At 39.9% G+C, this 15,611-nt stretch overlaps 2 protein-coding genes across 5 annotated transcripts in view; one reads left to right on the forward strand and one right to left on the reverse strand.

Moving 5' to 3' along the window:
* Positions 1–2,831: 2,831 nt before the first annotated feature.
* On the forward strand, positions 2,832–11,034 carry atp1b1a (ATPase Na+/K+ transporting subunit beta 1a). Its single transcript, XM_020610022.1, has 6 exons — positions 2,832–3,197; positions 6,451–6,579; positions 7,917–8,072; positions 8,338–8,522; positions 9,501–9,584; positions 9,711–11,034. Exons 1-6 carry the CDS (start codon positions 3,104–3,106, stop codon positions 9,966–9,968), a joined length of 906 nt encoding a protein of 301 aa, XP_020465678.1. The 5' UTR covers positions 2,832–3,103; the 3' UTR covers positions 9,969–11,034.
* nme7 (NME/NM23 family member 7) overlaps positions 10,971–15,611 on the reverse strand; it is a 32,371-nt gene continuing 27,730 nt past the window's right edge. For all 4 annotated transcript variants that reach the window (XM_020610009.1, XM_020610012.1, XM_020610011.1 and 1 more), the window contains exons 11-12: positions 11,663–11,770; positions 10,971–11,113 (exon numbers count right to left, since the gene is read on the reverse strand). In XM_020610009.1, coding sequence (XP_020465665.1) covers positions 11,081–11,113; positions 11,663–11,770 — 141 coding nt within the window. In that variant the 3' untranslated portion in view covers positions 10,971–11,080. The remainder of the gene's footprint in view (positions 11,114–11,662; positions 11,771–15,611) is intronic.

The raw sequence follows: 15,611 nt of genomic DNA on the forward strand, positions 1-15,611 counted from the left end.
CACCATATATTGACTGGTGTAAATTGTGAAGAATACTTAGCCCTGGATATGTATTATTGTCACATTAGGATCAAGTCAAGAATCTGTGATTAAATATTTTTACAGAGCAGCATGAGCAGTGAGTATGTGAGAAACTAGGACAATATGTTCAAAAACAAGCTTGATTAGACTTGTAAAACTGTAGATGAGGACAGAGCAGGAAAGGACGATGTGACTGGATGATGGATTTACCTTCCTGACTTTGTAAATCTGCATAAAGGAAGTAGTCGCAGATGTTGTGACAACTTCTTTCAGACAGCACAATTAGCTGCAACATTCCAAATTGCCTTCCAGCTATGGAAGGAAATTCCAGCTTTGTGTAACATCTCTTTATGTTTCCTGTCACTTGCTATTACCTAATACGAGCAAAAGTCATCATGTAGATGTCAGATCACTATTTGTAGCCCTGTGTGTTCTTCAAATAGGGCTGCAACTTTTGAACAAATCTGGTCTGCTGTGGTCTCTTTATAGTTAATGCTACCAGACCAGGTTTTGACAGTATTTACTGTAATGTCTAGTTTCTGCCTGTTTTTCTCAGATGACCACGGAAGATTGTTTTGAACTGAGGTGTTCTGCTCTCCAGGGTTGTGTATCCACTGTGCTGTCAAAGAGCCATTCCAGGAGGCCAGGCATCAGCCCTCTAGCCCGCTGCATAGACACACTATTGTTGATGAGCTCAAGTCCATCTCACACACTGCATACCAGATTCCATCCACAACCTATCTCAGAATGCTGCACCTCCTGGTAATCTTGGCAAACCCTTGATCTCTGTAAACATTAGACTGCTGTGTTATCACTCTAGAATCAAGAGACTTGCAAAAACTTGTATTAAATTGATCAGCATGTAACGAGGGATGTTTCAGTTGTTCAAAATAATTACTGATTACGGAGATGAAGGAACAAGTTGTGGTTTACACCATTTGACTTGCATCCCATTTGGGAAGAAAATAGGAAGTTAAGCATTTTTTTTTACTGAACAGACAGAGATTTGCACTTAATAACTGTTTTCCAAACATAGTTTTCTGAAACTTTATCTTTTATGAAAATCACTTTTGTTTTTATTAAAAGGTTTATGAAAGTATATGTTTCACACTTTGCTTTTCACAATCACACTTTAACAGCAAACTGACAGTGATCAGTACTATGGCACCTTTCTGATGTCTTTCGACTTCTGAAAAAAGCATTTTTGTATATTGTTTAAATTTCACAGGGCTACGGATGCTCCTGGTTACATATGGTACTTTGAGATATTTTAACAAGCTGCTGCTGCTGCTTTATGCTTCTGCAGCACTTCCTGTGAACCTGAGGTTGTGGAGGTACTCATTATATTTATGTACCACAGCAGATGTAAAACCTTGTACAAGACATACTGTATGTTCAATTATTACTGTGCTTGAACAACTAGCACCGGATTGTAACAAAGCCGTAAATGCATTTATAGGACAATTGTTTATATGCTTAATTTCCCCCAAAAAGAGAGCCAGCTAGGCCAGAGATATAGAGTGAGCACACTGCAACAACATAGTAGAAAAATAGGATTTAAAGTGATGAACTGACAAAGCAGCATATTTTTAGTTCTTGCCCTGTACAACATTTGGAGCAACTCTCCAAAAACCCTCCATCTACACTTCTACCATGGGATTAAGTTACAGGATGTACTTCCTGTGTAATTTGTCATTCCTATATGGCTCATTCATTTGTTTGTGATAACAAAAATGAAATAGCTGTAATGGAAATTGGAATGATGCAATTTAATTCAATCCTCTGCGAATGTTTTTATCCCATAGTTCAAGTATTGACTAATAAACACAGTCAGCAGTGGTAAGAACCGCACAATAATGCAACCAGCACCTGACTTCTCAGCATACAGTAACATCATTTTGTGAATCATGACCCTGAGCCCGAATATGGGAGTGAACTTCAAAACATCAAATGTCCACTTTTAATAACAACAAATAAAGTCCTTCTTGATATTTTTCACAAGGAGAGATAGGTGTAAATGAGCTGTATGGGTTTTTCAAATGCCCACCTCCCTTCATCTTTAGTTTCTGTTCCACTTATTCTCAGTTCTCTGTCTATTATGCCATATGAGAGTTTGTTTCATCAGCCTTCCCAGAAACACTGTAACATACATTTTTATGTACATTAGCCTACTAAATTAAAATCTTCTCAACAGTATTTGTCGACACCTAACACCTAATTTTATCAGAGATAAACTGATTGATTGCCTGCTCCCAATGGGTGCTAACAAAATATATATGTTTTTTTTTTTTAAAGCCAGGCTATATCCATTACTGCTAGCAGTATAGCCTACTGCAGATATAAAATCTGAATAATTTAATCTTTTTAAAAAGACAGGCTAAGGTGACATGCATTTTCTTGCTGAGGATATGCAATACAGTTAGCTTGGAAGTGGGCCTTTCAAATCCCTGTCCGCCTACTGTTCCTCCTCTTTGTAAAGTTTGTGTTATCATTATATATTGTTTGTTGGTAGGGTTACATATTGAATACAATACGTTCTTCTTTCAGCTTTAATTTAGCAGCACACCTGTAGTAAAAAAACAACTAGTCATAGTCCCAAGTCATTTTGTGCCTCTTTTACTTAATAGTTTATCCACCTTTCGTAGTAAACCAGCTTTTTCATGAACTTTCCTGCAGTTTGGAGACTGACACTTGTAGTCCACATATGGCGTCATTTCTAACGTGCACAGTGTTTTCACAGTGCTGTGATCCCCATGGCCCCTGTACGTTCAGTAGCGTGCTAGCTTGTCAGAAGTCAGAACAGAAGCCTCCCCCCTTCGTTTGTGTCTTACGTAAAACGCAGCTATTATGCGATTTGCTGTAACCAGCCCTCCCTCCTCGGGGGTGACATATTACTGGAGTTTGCAGGCGGAGCCGGTTTCCCTGAGAGATAAATTGTGTGTGGCACAATTGAGGAGTCGGGTACTAAACTGTCCTTTTTCGTTTCCTGTGAGGAACAGTTAGCAGCCAGAGCCAAAGCTACCCGATCCAAACTGTTAAATCCGGTAAACCGATAAAAGGGGGATACTATTTGGGAGTTAACATGTCGGCAAATAAAGAGAGTGACGGCGGATGGAAGAATTTTCTGTGGAATTCAGAGAAGAAGGAGTTTCTAGGACGAACAGGGTGTAGTTGGTGTAAGTAGTTACTCGTTGTCCTTTGTTTTACTAAATAAACAAGCTAGCAGCTGTTTACAGACAAACTACAGTTTGGCTGACAGAGAGAGAAAAGTGTCGGTGCTCTGCGTTTGGCTCTTTTTCTCCATTTCGTGACTGCAGGCTGATGGCACCTGTTAGAGCCTCCGACACGCTGCGTCGTGACTCGGGCTTTCACTGGAGGCGGTGTGTACAAGTTCTGTTAATCGGAATAAACCCATTGGTCAAACCCCAGACTGTCTTATCTGAAAGAGTTAAGCCCACTGGACATTCTAACGTGCAGGCCGAGTGTAGTCACAAATACGGCTAATTCTAAGAACAATAAAATAAAATAAAATGAACACGACCTCGCGCCATAAAGGAGTAAATTGTTCCCATTAGTAGACGTTTGTGTTGGCGGTTTAAAGTTAGCTCATATGATTTTGACAGCTAGTTTTATGGTTAATACTTTTCCACAGGAAATGGTTACTAAGGCGTAGCCCATGTGGGCCATTCATTAATAAGCGCCCTTTGCTGAGAGGTCAAGGACAGTTTGTGATGGGCCAGGACGCTTCACTGACGTTAAACAAATGGCTAAAGTTGTGTTCGGCTGTTGAATGCCTCAGTGACCCACCTCCCTCCCAGAAGAGAAACAGAGGACATTTTATTCCCCTCAATACTAAGATGAATGGCTAATCTCTGGCTGCCTATAAACAGGCTCGGTTGTCCTTTTCCCTCCTTCACTCAAACCCAAGATTAATAGATGCAACTCTTAATGGTTTTACCGCTGTTTTCAGTACTTTAATACGGGGAGATGCTATGGTCAGCACTGGTCGCTGACCGGCCGGGATGATAATATACCCGATAAGCCCACTAACCCGTTTTACAAAGTATTTATTGAAAGGAGATATTGATCGACATGGTTTGCGAGCTTGAAGCTCTTTCCTCAAAGCTAATCGTTTGTTTCCGAGAAAGGCTCACTGTCTGACGAATAATCACAGTAATGCTGCCATGATAGTGCGGTCTCAGCCGCCCCGTGCTCGCTAATGGCGAGTTCTTGGCGAGTTTACAGAAGCTACTTTAAGGTGAAACGTTTAAATCACCGCACATAATTACTGTAGTGATATTTCCCGGTGTTGTAGTTACACTGTTGGTACGTATTTGTTAAGGTTCACTGACGGTCTTGTTGTGAGGGAGGGTGATGTCGCACTTAAGTAAAAGTGAGCGATGTTGCTATAAAAGCAACAGGTAACGTGTGTGTGTGTGTGTGTGTGTGCTTGGCCCGCTGAAACCATGTTGGATTATCAACACGCCCAGATAAGAAGTGCTCATTAATAAGGTTTAACGATGTTTGAAGGGAGCTATAAACTACTAATGCAGTTTTCAGTACGGGAAATAAAGGAAATGACGAGCGACCGTGTCAGACGACCGCGGCCATTTCTCCCGCGGCACAGCGGTTGCGTGCTCGACATTTCGTTTTACACAGTTGAGTGTTTAGAGAAGTAGCCAGGAACAACATCAGTAAAAGCGGACTGTCGCCAGTGTGGTGTGACTGTGTTGACGGTCCCTCCGCAGCACGTTGCAGACGTCTGGTGGGGGAGGCGCTTCCCATTCAAACTGCCTGTCACCACTACCAGCAGGCCGCTGTCTGTGCTAGCCACATCGTCGCTTCAGAATCGGGCTTGTACCCAACGCGCCCACGTGTACTCGCGCAAAACTAATACCCGGTTTTTAACAACAATCTTAGCCTAAATCGAACAGTCACTGGCAACAGGAAACACTGGTTCTAACTTCCAGTAGTCACACACGTGTTTGCCTCGTTTTTACCTGCATCAGTGATGTTTTGCAAACACTAACTTACTCACACATAGGCCATATGCGGAATAACACAATTCTATGTTTTAGATGACTCATTTTAGACATCACCACACATAACTGCAATCCTAGCATGAGTAGTCCTGGCTGACAAGGCAGGCAGGCAGTTTGTAGTTTCCCTTTCAACAGGTGCATCACAGCTCACCACACACTCACATTGGCAGCATGTGCTGTGACAACCTGTAGCCATGTTGGAACCCTAAGGTTCGATTCAATGCCACCCAAAAGAACAAAAAGTTGTTTTTGTGGGACCTTTTTGGTTAAACAACAGACTACGGTCAGTTTTGATATGAAGTGAATGTGCCAGGTGATGTGAGAATGAGTACCGCCTTTATTTTGCCAAAAGCAGCATCACTAGTTTTAATTCTCTAAACAACTGTTAGCACGTGGGAGAAAAACAAGAAACCCCTTGAGAACTAGTTTAAAATGTAACCATTATGCAAAAGAGGGAGGGCTGCAGCTCCAGAACAAGATGAGCCACTAGTCCCTGCTGTCAGCACCACAGCCACCTCTCACACAGACCCTTCCCCCACTGTCATCAAAAGCACTGCCCTCACTTACTGAAGAGGGTCGCCTTTCTTTCTCCTGATTTATTCAGGCCATTGCTATAGAAAGCATTTCTTGGCGTTATAGAGATTATAGTTCAATTCTGCTGCAGCCCACAGATAACTTCACTGTCCTCTTTTTGTAGCAGTAAGTGTAGTTCATTTTAAATGTGCCTCTTGGACTAATATGAATATTCCATACATTAGGTGGTTTTGGATATTTTGGATTTATGGACCGTTATGGAAGATTCTGCATTTTCTCTTCAAGACTACTCAAAGCACTTCTGGCTTCTTGCAGTGTCAAAGAATCTCATACAACATGACAGATTTTTTTAAATCACTGACATAGCCGACAGTGACAGCTGTCTTCTGCTACCATACTGTGTCAGATTCTGGGCTCTGCTTGATCATCATCATCAGCGTTCCCACTTCAGATGCTGTTTTTGTGGCACCTTCTCAAAACATCTTTCTGCTGCCATTTACATTTTCAGATTGGCCACTGTGAAACTGGTTTTGTTGGGTTGGTCACATCTTCATCGCTGCAGCCTTATCTCCTGCCACAGGCTGGAGAGGTCAGCAGGAGATTCAGTTGGCTCACTCTCCGGGTGTTACTCTGATCTAAGGAGTTTTGCATTTGCAACATTTTTAGTCTATTAATTGATTAATGTTTAGTAAATGAAATATCCAAGACGTTAAAATGCTCAACAGTTTCCCTGATCCAGTGAAGCAATTAAAGCCATTATCATTACAGCTGCTGACTAATCAGTTCATGTAGTTCTTCTTACAGCTCTAATTATTTTACATTAGAAGACATGTGCTTTTTTTCTTTCCTACAGTTAAAATCCTCTTGTTCTATGTGATATTCTACGGATGCTTGGCAGGAATTTTCATTGGAACCATTCAGGCAATGCTGCTTACACTAAGTAACTACAAACCCACCTATCAGGACAGAGTCGCCCCCCCAGGTAAATATAATCTAAACCTTTTTTTTATTTTTGTCTTTTTGAGTCAACTGTTGTAAGGATGTTTCACCAGCTCAAAACAGCTGTAAGACCATGATCATAAATGTCTCTGTGATGATGTCTGTGTTCATGCAGTTAAAAATGTCTGCTGTGATGGGCCTATCAGCAGCTACTCTGTCACAAGTCTTTCTGACCTTAGATAGGTTCAGCCATTTTGTCCTTCACTCCTCTCAGACAGTCAGTGGTACTGGGGAGCAGTCGTAGTTTACACCCATTGTGACTAAAACAATTCTGGTGTGCTATAATTATGGGTCACAGCTGACATTCATGTGTGTGTGTGGCAGCCAGCAGTTTGCAGTTTACTCTTTAAAAAAAGATTTAGAGTTGTCATGGCTGAGGGGCCTTTAAGCTTGTTTTGCATCAGATAAAGTCTAATCTATAATCTTGTGGGAACAACGCCATCATACCGCTACAGTCACATTACAGGCATTTTGAAATTTCCTGCAGGCTTGAAGGAGTAGATCTGAAGTGCCCAGCCTTGTCTTGTTGTGCCGGTACTTGTTTGCACAGCACATGCTTTAGCCTCGGCAGTATTTTTAGCAGCTATTGTACATCAGTTAGTTTTCCTATAGTTTTTTTTCTGTCAGCCGTCCACAACTGTTGACAATCAAAAAGTGGTCCAGCAAAGCAACAAAGTAGGGCTGGAGTGAGTTTCCAATGGGGGCATGATAAAGGAAGCAGAAAGTAGTTGGATGTTTTTTTTTTTTTTTCCAGAGTTCAAGCCCGCCTCTCACTCTGGGGCTAAAAGTTTCCATTGTGAGAGAGACACACGTGAGAGTGGATGGGTGGGGGCAGGGAACTGGTGAACTTTCACAAGCCTTCAGTGAAATTCATATGCTAGTTCTCCGTCTCCAGTGTGCACGTAACCCCAGTCATATTCATAACCATAGTAACAAATAAACAGATCCAACAGCAAAGTAGCGAAAGGGTTAATAAATGTTTCATTTCACTCCCTTTACCCCTCCCATTCTCCTCATGCCCTGGATCACTGGGACCTTGCACACAAGGTCTGTGGAAAACTACTGCTATAAAGAGCTGACAGACACCATCTGAGGAAACCCCAAAGACCCCACAGTGTGTGTTGTCCTAAGATAATAGACCAGGGACTCTGTCTGGGCCCTACAAAGAATAGCATGCAGGACATACAGCGTAACTTCCATCAACAAAGTCATTTAAAAACGTTTTATATTGTATGTTTTTCAAGTTGTTACATTTAAATCTTTTTAGCAGTACATTACCCTTTAGTTTGCATTTTCTTATCAAAAAATGTTGTTTTTCAGGTCTGTCACATACCCCACTCTCAGACAAATCTGAAATTGCATTCAATATGTCTGACAACTCTACATATAAGAAATACGTCGAGAGTGTGAAGAAGTTCCTTGGACAGTATGCTGATGATCTTCAGAAAGATTCAATGAAATATGAAGACTGTGGAGGCAAGTATAAGCCAGTCATACAGGGACTGTCATACTCTCTGGCTGATCCCTGATGGGTATGTAACAATCGTCAATCAAGATTTGTCACTCATACAGTATTTATGAATTTAGATTTATTAACAATACATTCTCATAATAGTGTAAAATATTCTATGTTCTCATTTCATGTAAAAACTAAGAATGTGCCTGGTAAACACTCAACTTTGTTTCTTGTGCGTTTCTCATGTACAATCATATGTCATGGTCTTTTTGGTCCCACTTGCAGACACTCCTCAGACATACAAGGAGCGCAGTCTTCCCGAAGGTGATACAACACGGAGGAAAGCCTGCCGTTTCCACAGATCTTGGCTGGGCAGCTGCTCAGGGGACAGCGACCCCACTTACGGCTTCAAGGGGGGAAAGCCGTGCCTTATTGTCAAGCTCAACAGGATCGTCAACTTCAGACCAAGGGTAGGTTTAATGCGCACTTCCAACATTATAGCTTTTGTCACGTTGTTCCTGAACTTGCTTCATTTCTTTAAAGGGGATTTCCACTGATTTTATGCATGAAAGCACGTTTACAGTATTACTACTCTTGTGAATAAAGTTGTTTAATGCCTTTTGTGAACTCTGATAAACTGACTCAAGTGATGTCACCTGAGTCAGTGTCATCTGGGCTGAAGGCTGTAATTTTGACGGCAAACAAAAAAAAAAAAAAAAAACCTGTGGGTTGTAGAAAGAAGTGAGCCTATTCCAATGCTACATTACTACTAATAATGATAAACTGTAATTACAAGCATCATACATATTCAAACATTTAACTTTCATAGTCACTTTATTTTATGAGCCGTTTGTATCAGGTTCCACTTGCTAATGATTGCTACAGTTTTGTAACAAAAACAGAAGTTGATGTAGGCTGTTTATCTGGCAAGATTATAAGGTAAGGGAGTAATGTGTGAACACTCCCAGTTCTGAAGAAGGGTTACTGACAGAACTCTTAGCAGTTCAAAGTTTAGAGTGAGAGCATTTTGGGTAATGCAGGTGCCAGGTTTTGACAAGGAAGAAGAATGCATGGAATAAGAAGGACAGTGTCTGATTCTCCTGTATCAGTTGTTATCCTGTTTGTTTTCAGCTGGTAATTGTGAGTCTAATACTGCTATGGGAGTGCAGTGTTATAGCAGTAGGGTACTCTTATTAAAGATGGGAAGTGGCATCCAGATACATTATACAGTCATTAATGTCCCAAACTGTATTATATCCTAGATTACTAATCAGAATATATCATTGTCAAAAGGTAACTGTTCTAAAAAACACCTTTAATCCCATTGAGATGCAAGAAAGTCACACCATGTAAAACCACATGTTGTTAGTTCTGTTGCCATCTGCAATCAAATGTAACATAACCACCTGCTCAGCATGTTGTTCATCAACCATTCTCTCTCTCTTCAGTCTCCTTCTAATAATGAGTCAATCCCAGAGGCACTGATAGGCAAATCACTGGCCAACCTGATCCCCATTCACTGCAAAAATAAGGTATGTTCAATATAATAGCATCTGGCCATGATGTCTTAGCATGACTATAATGCTGGAATATTAGTTTATAGCATTAATGCTGAAAAACAGTTAGATTTGAAGTCAAATTCAATTGTGTGTTTGCAGAGACAAGAGGATGAAGGCAAGATTGGAGAGATCAAGTACTTTGGCTTAGGCGAAGGCTTTCCTCTCCAGTACTACCCATACTATGGCAAGCTACTACACCCCGACTACCTGCAGCCATTGGTGGCCATTCAGTTTACCAACCTCACTATGAATCAAGATATGCGCATAGAGTGCAAAGTATATGGCGCAAACATTGACTACAGCGAGAAAGACCGCTATCAAGGACGTTTTGATGTTAAGATCACCATCACCTCGTGACCTCAGCCATGACGAGCACTTGTTTTTGAAAACTAAATGTAGAGAGAACAAAACAGATTAGATGAACACCACTAGTCTTTGAACATTCATAATATACAGGACCTACACTTAATCCATGTGCTTTACACTAGCTTTTCTGTGTGTTTCTTGAGGGTTAGAATGCAAACGAGTAGCAATAGCAAATATTTATTCTACTGAAAATGAAAATATTCCTTGAGCCATGGGATGCGTTCATCTGTTACTGTACAACCACAATTCCACTACTGACGCGTAGCAAGCCGTGTTTCTGTCCCCCAAGTATTTCATCCTAATGTGGTTTCTATATATTTTTTTCTATATATTTTTGGAGTGTCCAGTGCTGTAGTCTAGTCCTGTTGTAATCTCTTCTGTCTTATGTCAGCTTTAGCGGTCCAAGGTGTGCAGATGTGTTAGTTTATGTGAGTGTGTGGAGTGTGTGTTAATGTGTTCTGACTAACTGAAATACTAGCATGGTACTCTGAACCTTTAAGGCCCTTGTATGAGTAAATGGCTGCGCTCCACGGAATCTTTTTTTTTTGGATCTGTGTTCCTTTATCTAAGTTGTACGCCTTTTCTTTGTTGTTCACCTGTAGGATATAGTTTAATGACATTTCAGTTTGATACTCTTACATTTGCTCATTCTTAATTCATAGTGTAGAGCTCTGTGGGTCCAGCCTAGAAGACTGTCACCTCCATGGAAACAGCGGCAACCCAGTGCTTTGAAATCTGTTTTGCTGGAGACATCACATGACGTGATGCAACTTACTATTGAATGTTTTAGCCATTTTCATGGTGAAAGAATTTTATATTTATGCAGTTGTACATTTTTTTTTTTTCCAAAGTGAAATGTATGAATCCAATACCAAAGTCGCTGGTCAAAAAGTTTGAGAATATCAGAGGCAATGCAGTATCCCGTGTAATAAGATGTTTAGTTGGTGTTAAAATACTTAATTCAATGTTGAAAATCACAAAACTTGTCAAGACTCTGCTCTTGTCAGTTTATTTAATCTGCATAAGGCTGAAACAATAAACAGAAAACTGAAAAAACTGTGAAGTCTTTGAACATGGTGTAAAATACGTTTCCTTGTTTGCATTCATCCATCCAGAATCTTGAAGAAATACTGCACCTGGAAAAGAAAACTAATTACAGCACCGACTGAATTAAAATGTAACAACAAAGCATCAGCCAGCCATTGCTCCTGGATATCAAGAATAGTAAAAGTTAAAATCAATTGTCCTCTGGAACAGCCCTTTCTTGGTCACTATGTCCGAGTCTGGGGAAAATGGCAGTTCAACCGGCCACAGGCTAATGTTTAACAAGGAGGCATTTGTCCAGGCCACAGATCAGGAGCTTTCCTAAACAGTGACGCTAGATGGGTCAGACCCACTCCCTGCAAAACAATGGTTTTGTTTCAAATTCCTCTGCCATTCTTGTTCTCAAACCTAGTGCGATCTGAGGTTGCCCCAGCCCACAGAGCAGAGTCATGAGACTCGGCTTCACAGAGTCATGTGAGTTTTGTTCTTGGCCACGTGTGAGGTAACCACTTATGCATGGGCTGAGAGACTATGAAGAAACATTTGTATGAACAGAGGAACTGCACAGATGAAAAAATGTGGGTGTCCTCTACAGTAAATGGGGGTGTACAATGTGTGTGTGTCAGTGAAAAACCACCCACCTCTAGAACACCGTCCTCAGGGAGGTCTGTACAGTGGACTGCGTTTTTCACTTTGTCTTTGCCATAAAGAGCACGCAGTGTGGTAGGACGGAGATGCCGTGCAATTTCCTGGTGAATGAAAATGTCTTGATTATTGTTCCTTCACTGATAAATCCCTGACAAATCATCTCAATGGCATTCAACTTCAACATTAAACAACATGGAACGACACAACTATAAAGTTTATATAATAAGTTTTGAAACTGAACATCCTGTATGCAGTACAATGCAGACTGTTTACTCAGCAACTGAACATGTGCCTGTGTACAGGAAATGACAATGATACTCAGCAAACTTTTTACACAGTGAATCGTGGGAGATAGACTTCCACTGCCTCCTATTTACATTTTATTATGTAAAAAATGTAAACGTATAAATGTATAGTCTCAGTCTCTTATTATAATACAGGTCTTGATACCATGTTTTGTTTATACTGTATATTCTAAGTGAATTTCCTCTGCATGTTTAAATATTCTCTAAAGTTGTAGTTTTTAAAAGTATGTCACCACCCTACACACATTTCCATGTCATCCCAGTTTATGGCACCATTCTAAAACAAAGCATAGTGTCCAAACATGTTGTCATCACTATCCACTAAAAACAAGGTATGAAGACATTTTAGTAGGCAGCTTAACACAGCTGCTAAATCCTCCTTTGTTTAGCTCACAAACAGTGAGCGATTTTTCTCCAGGCAGCAGTGTGTGTCTGTTTCTTTCAACATCAGACACTCAAGGTCAAAGCCAGGCTCTCCTGCCCTCTGCTACTCTGCCTCTGCCTGCGGGAAAGGCAAGCCTCCCACAGAGCCCATTAGCGGGGACGGGACAATGTGAATAATTCATTCACCAAGACCACTATTAACTGTAAAAGAATGCAAAGATTATGTAACATATAGTATTTGTGTAAAGGTTAATACACTGGGAAAAGCAAATTGTGATATATTACACTGCTAAAAACACCTGACACTAGTATGTTTGATCTTTAATAAGCAGCCAGCATCAGAGAAAATACACTTAAAACTATGAAACCCATGAGAACTAAACACTGTAACTGAAAAGACACAATACAACAAGACAGAAATACAATTAACATAACAAAGGTTCCTCCTGTGGTTAGTGAGAGCACACACAAAAGGAACAAGACTCAAGGTTGTACACATCAACCCAACCTAATCTGCAAAGCTTTTCACTTTCTTTTAAAACAAACGTTTTGTGGAAAACCCTCCTGGCTTAAATGACCAATTATAACTAGAACATGAAAGAAAAAAAAATGTTCATTTTAAAATGAATCATGAGAAGTGTACATCACTGGGGAACTATGGGTCATCTGAGTTCATTTTTAGCTATTTTCCAATGTCATGTCCAATTTCATTTTGTAGCTATGCATTTGCATCAGTTGTTAACTAGGAAAACGACTGTGGTGCATCTGATAATTATAGTGGCACACACATACTACAGAAGTCTCAGAAATAGTGTTTGTCTGTTGGCTGGTTCATCCATTGGATGGGCTGACATGAACTTTGGTACAGACATTCCTAGTCTTCAAAGAATGACTCCTGGTTACTGCTGCCAGCTGACATCAAGTCAAAAATTGTATTTGTCCAATACCTTGGTTTATGACCAGTAACTGATGAATGCTAATCTGATGACATTCCCATTGATGGCAGCTGTACTTTGTGTTTTGTGCTAAACGGCAAATGCTAATATGCTAAGATACAAAGAAGAAAGATTAGTGCTTATGGTGAACATGATACCTGCCGACTGTTAGTAATGCCACTGTTAACATGTTAGCATTTAACTCAAAGGACCGCTGTGTCTGCTGACAGCATGAATACAGACCAAGTCTTCTTCTACTTCAATTCAGTGTCTTTATCAGTGATGAGTGGTACAGTGGTCAAACCATTTAGCATAGCAGATGTCTTTCTGATAAATTCTGATATTGTAGTCCAGTAAATCTGACAAAACTGATTAACACTACAAGAGGAGTTCACAAAAAAGGTTTCAGTACATTTTTAAAAAGATGTTATTGATATTTTTAAGTGCCATCATCTGGTTAATTGATGTAATTGTATGTATCAATCTGACAGTATCAATAAGAAAGAATGTGAACAAGAAACAGAAACATTAGCAGGGCTCCTACCATGGCCATTGAATTGTACTCAGTAAAATGATACAAGTGTGTTTAATCTCAGTTTGTCTGAGGAAACAAAAGACAACATCCTGTCCAAAGTATATGCTAAATTGAACCTGCTGTTTACATGTACCCTGCCACATGAGACTAAAGTCAAAGATGGCTAAGGGGGAAATAGAGGGAGATCCAATTCGAGATAAAAGAATTCGCTATGAAACTACATCAGCTACCTGTGTCAGTGTTTAATTTGATTTTAAGAAGCCCCACAGTGTGCTAGACCAATGTTCATGTAATGACTACTGCCTTCTGTGGACAATGATAGCTGGGGAAGAGTGACCCAGTAACCACTGCATGAGTGTTCAGAAATCGAAAATATCTGATCCTTCATGCACCACTGACCAACCCTGCTGACAAGAGGGAGACACTGAACTGATACATGAGTCCATCACACTGCACACAGACACAACTGCGGTATATCCTGCTGTGAACCAGCTTTATGAGAACTTAAGTTTAATTTGATATATAAAACTATGTTTCTTTCTAAACCTCCCTTCACTACAACCATATACACTTCATCAAATGTTGCTACTATCCCTGCCGTAGGCACTTCCAAAGCTACATACTAGTAGAAGTTAACTGTTGGCGACATTTAGAAACGACATATTTGTCAAAGTATGAATGGCTGGAGACTTTAAGTTGCATTTCCAGTGTAATCCAATGTAATTTCTCTCAGCACTTCACAAAAGAGGACAGACACCACAAAGATTATTTCAAGTCATTTAGCAATTAAACAGCAAAATAAAAGTACCACCTATATGTTGGACAGATGTCTTAACTATGAAAACACAATTTGGCAATTTTAATAATGTGTGGTTAACTTTCAACATTTTGATTTGGTGACATTGCCTGTTACAATTCTTAAAATGGTCTATAAAAAAATCTGAGTAAAGTGCATTTCTTGCCATAATATGTGAACTTTAAAAATATGTTGGACAAATGGTTCATACAACATTATTAATAACCACTGCATCTTATATTTGCTTGATCAGAAAAACTATACAATATTTCTTGTGTTTTTATTTGTTTTTTTTAATGAGGTAAAAAAAAAAAAAAAAAAACCTGCCAAAATATAGCTATATAAAGTTTCATGAATATAAAATGCCCCCAATGAGACAAAAATTAAAGCTATGTGGAAATTATTCATAGTTAATGTGACAGCAGTCATAGGTAATCACTGTAATGTTACAGAGCTAGGAGACAGCAAAGGCCACATCTACTAGTTACAATTTTCATTCTTAGGGGTAAGAGACTGATATTTTTCTTCTTCTCTAAAGCATTACTTACATGGCCCAAAAATCAATAGGAAAAACAGAGCTTTAACCAACACAAGGCAGAGCTATAGCTTCATGTAAAAGAAAGTCCAGGTGTATTTGATAATCTGACAAGGAAGAAGAATGCATGGAATAATCTCTTTCATTCATCATCTACTGGTAAAACAAGTGAGGCAACACAGCACGCTATGGTCACTGATGCTGTAACAAGCAGTAAAAGAGGTAAGCAGGAACTGGCTGGGTCACGACTGGCTGACAGAGAACCCATGTGTCTGTCTGGTCTCATATCAGGAAACGCCACAACCTCATGACTGAGTGAGTACAACAAAAAGCTGTGTGTGGATGTGTCAATGCATGAGGATCCTTATGGGTGAGATACTGTATAATGAGATATATGCCTAGTTAAAGCAGTTGTATATGCTGTGTCTTACAACCCCAAATCAGAAAAAGTT

This window comes from Monopterus albus, unplaced genomic scaffold (assembly GCF_001952655.1).
Source record: "Monopterus albus unplaced genomic scaffold, M_albus_1.0 scaffold103.1, whole genome shotgun sequence".
In the NCBI taxonomy this organism is placed as follows: Eukaryota; Metazoa; Chordata; class Actinopteri; order Synbranchiformes; family Synbranchidae; genus Monopterus; species Monopterus albus.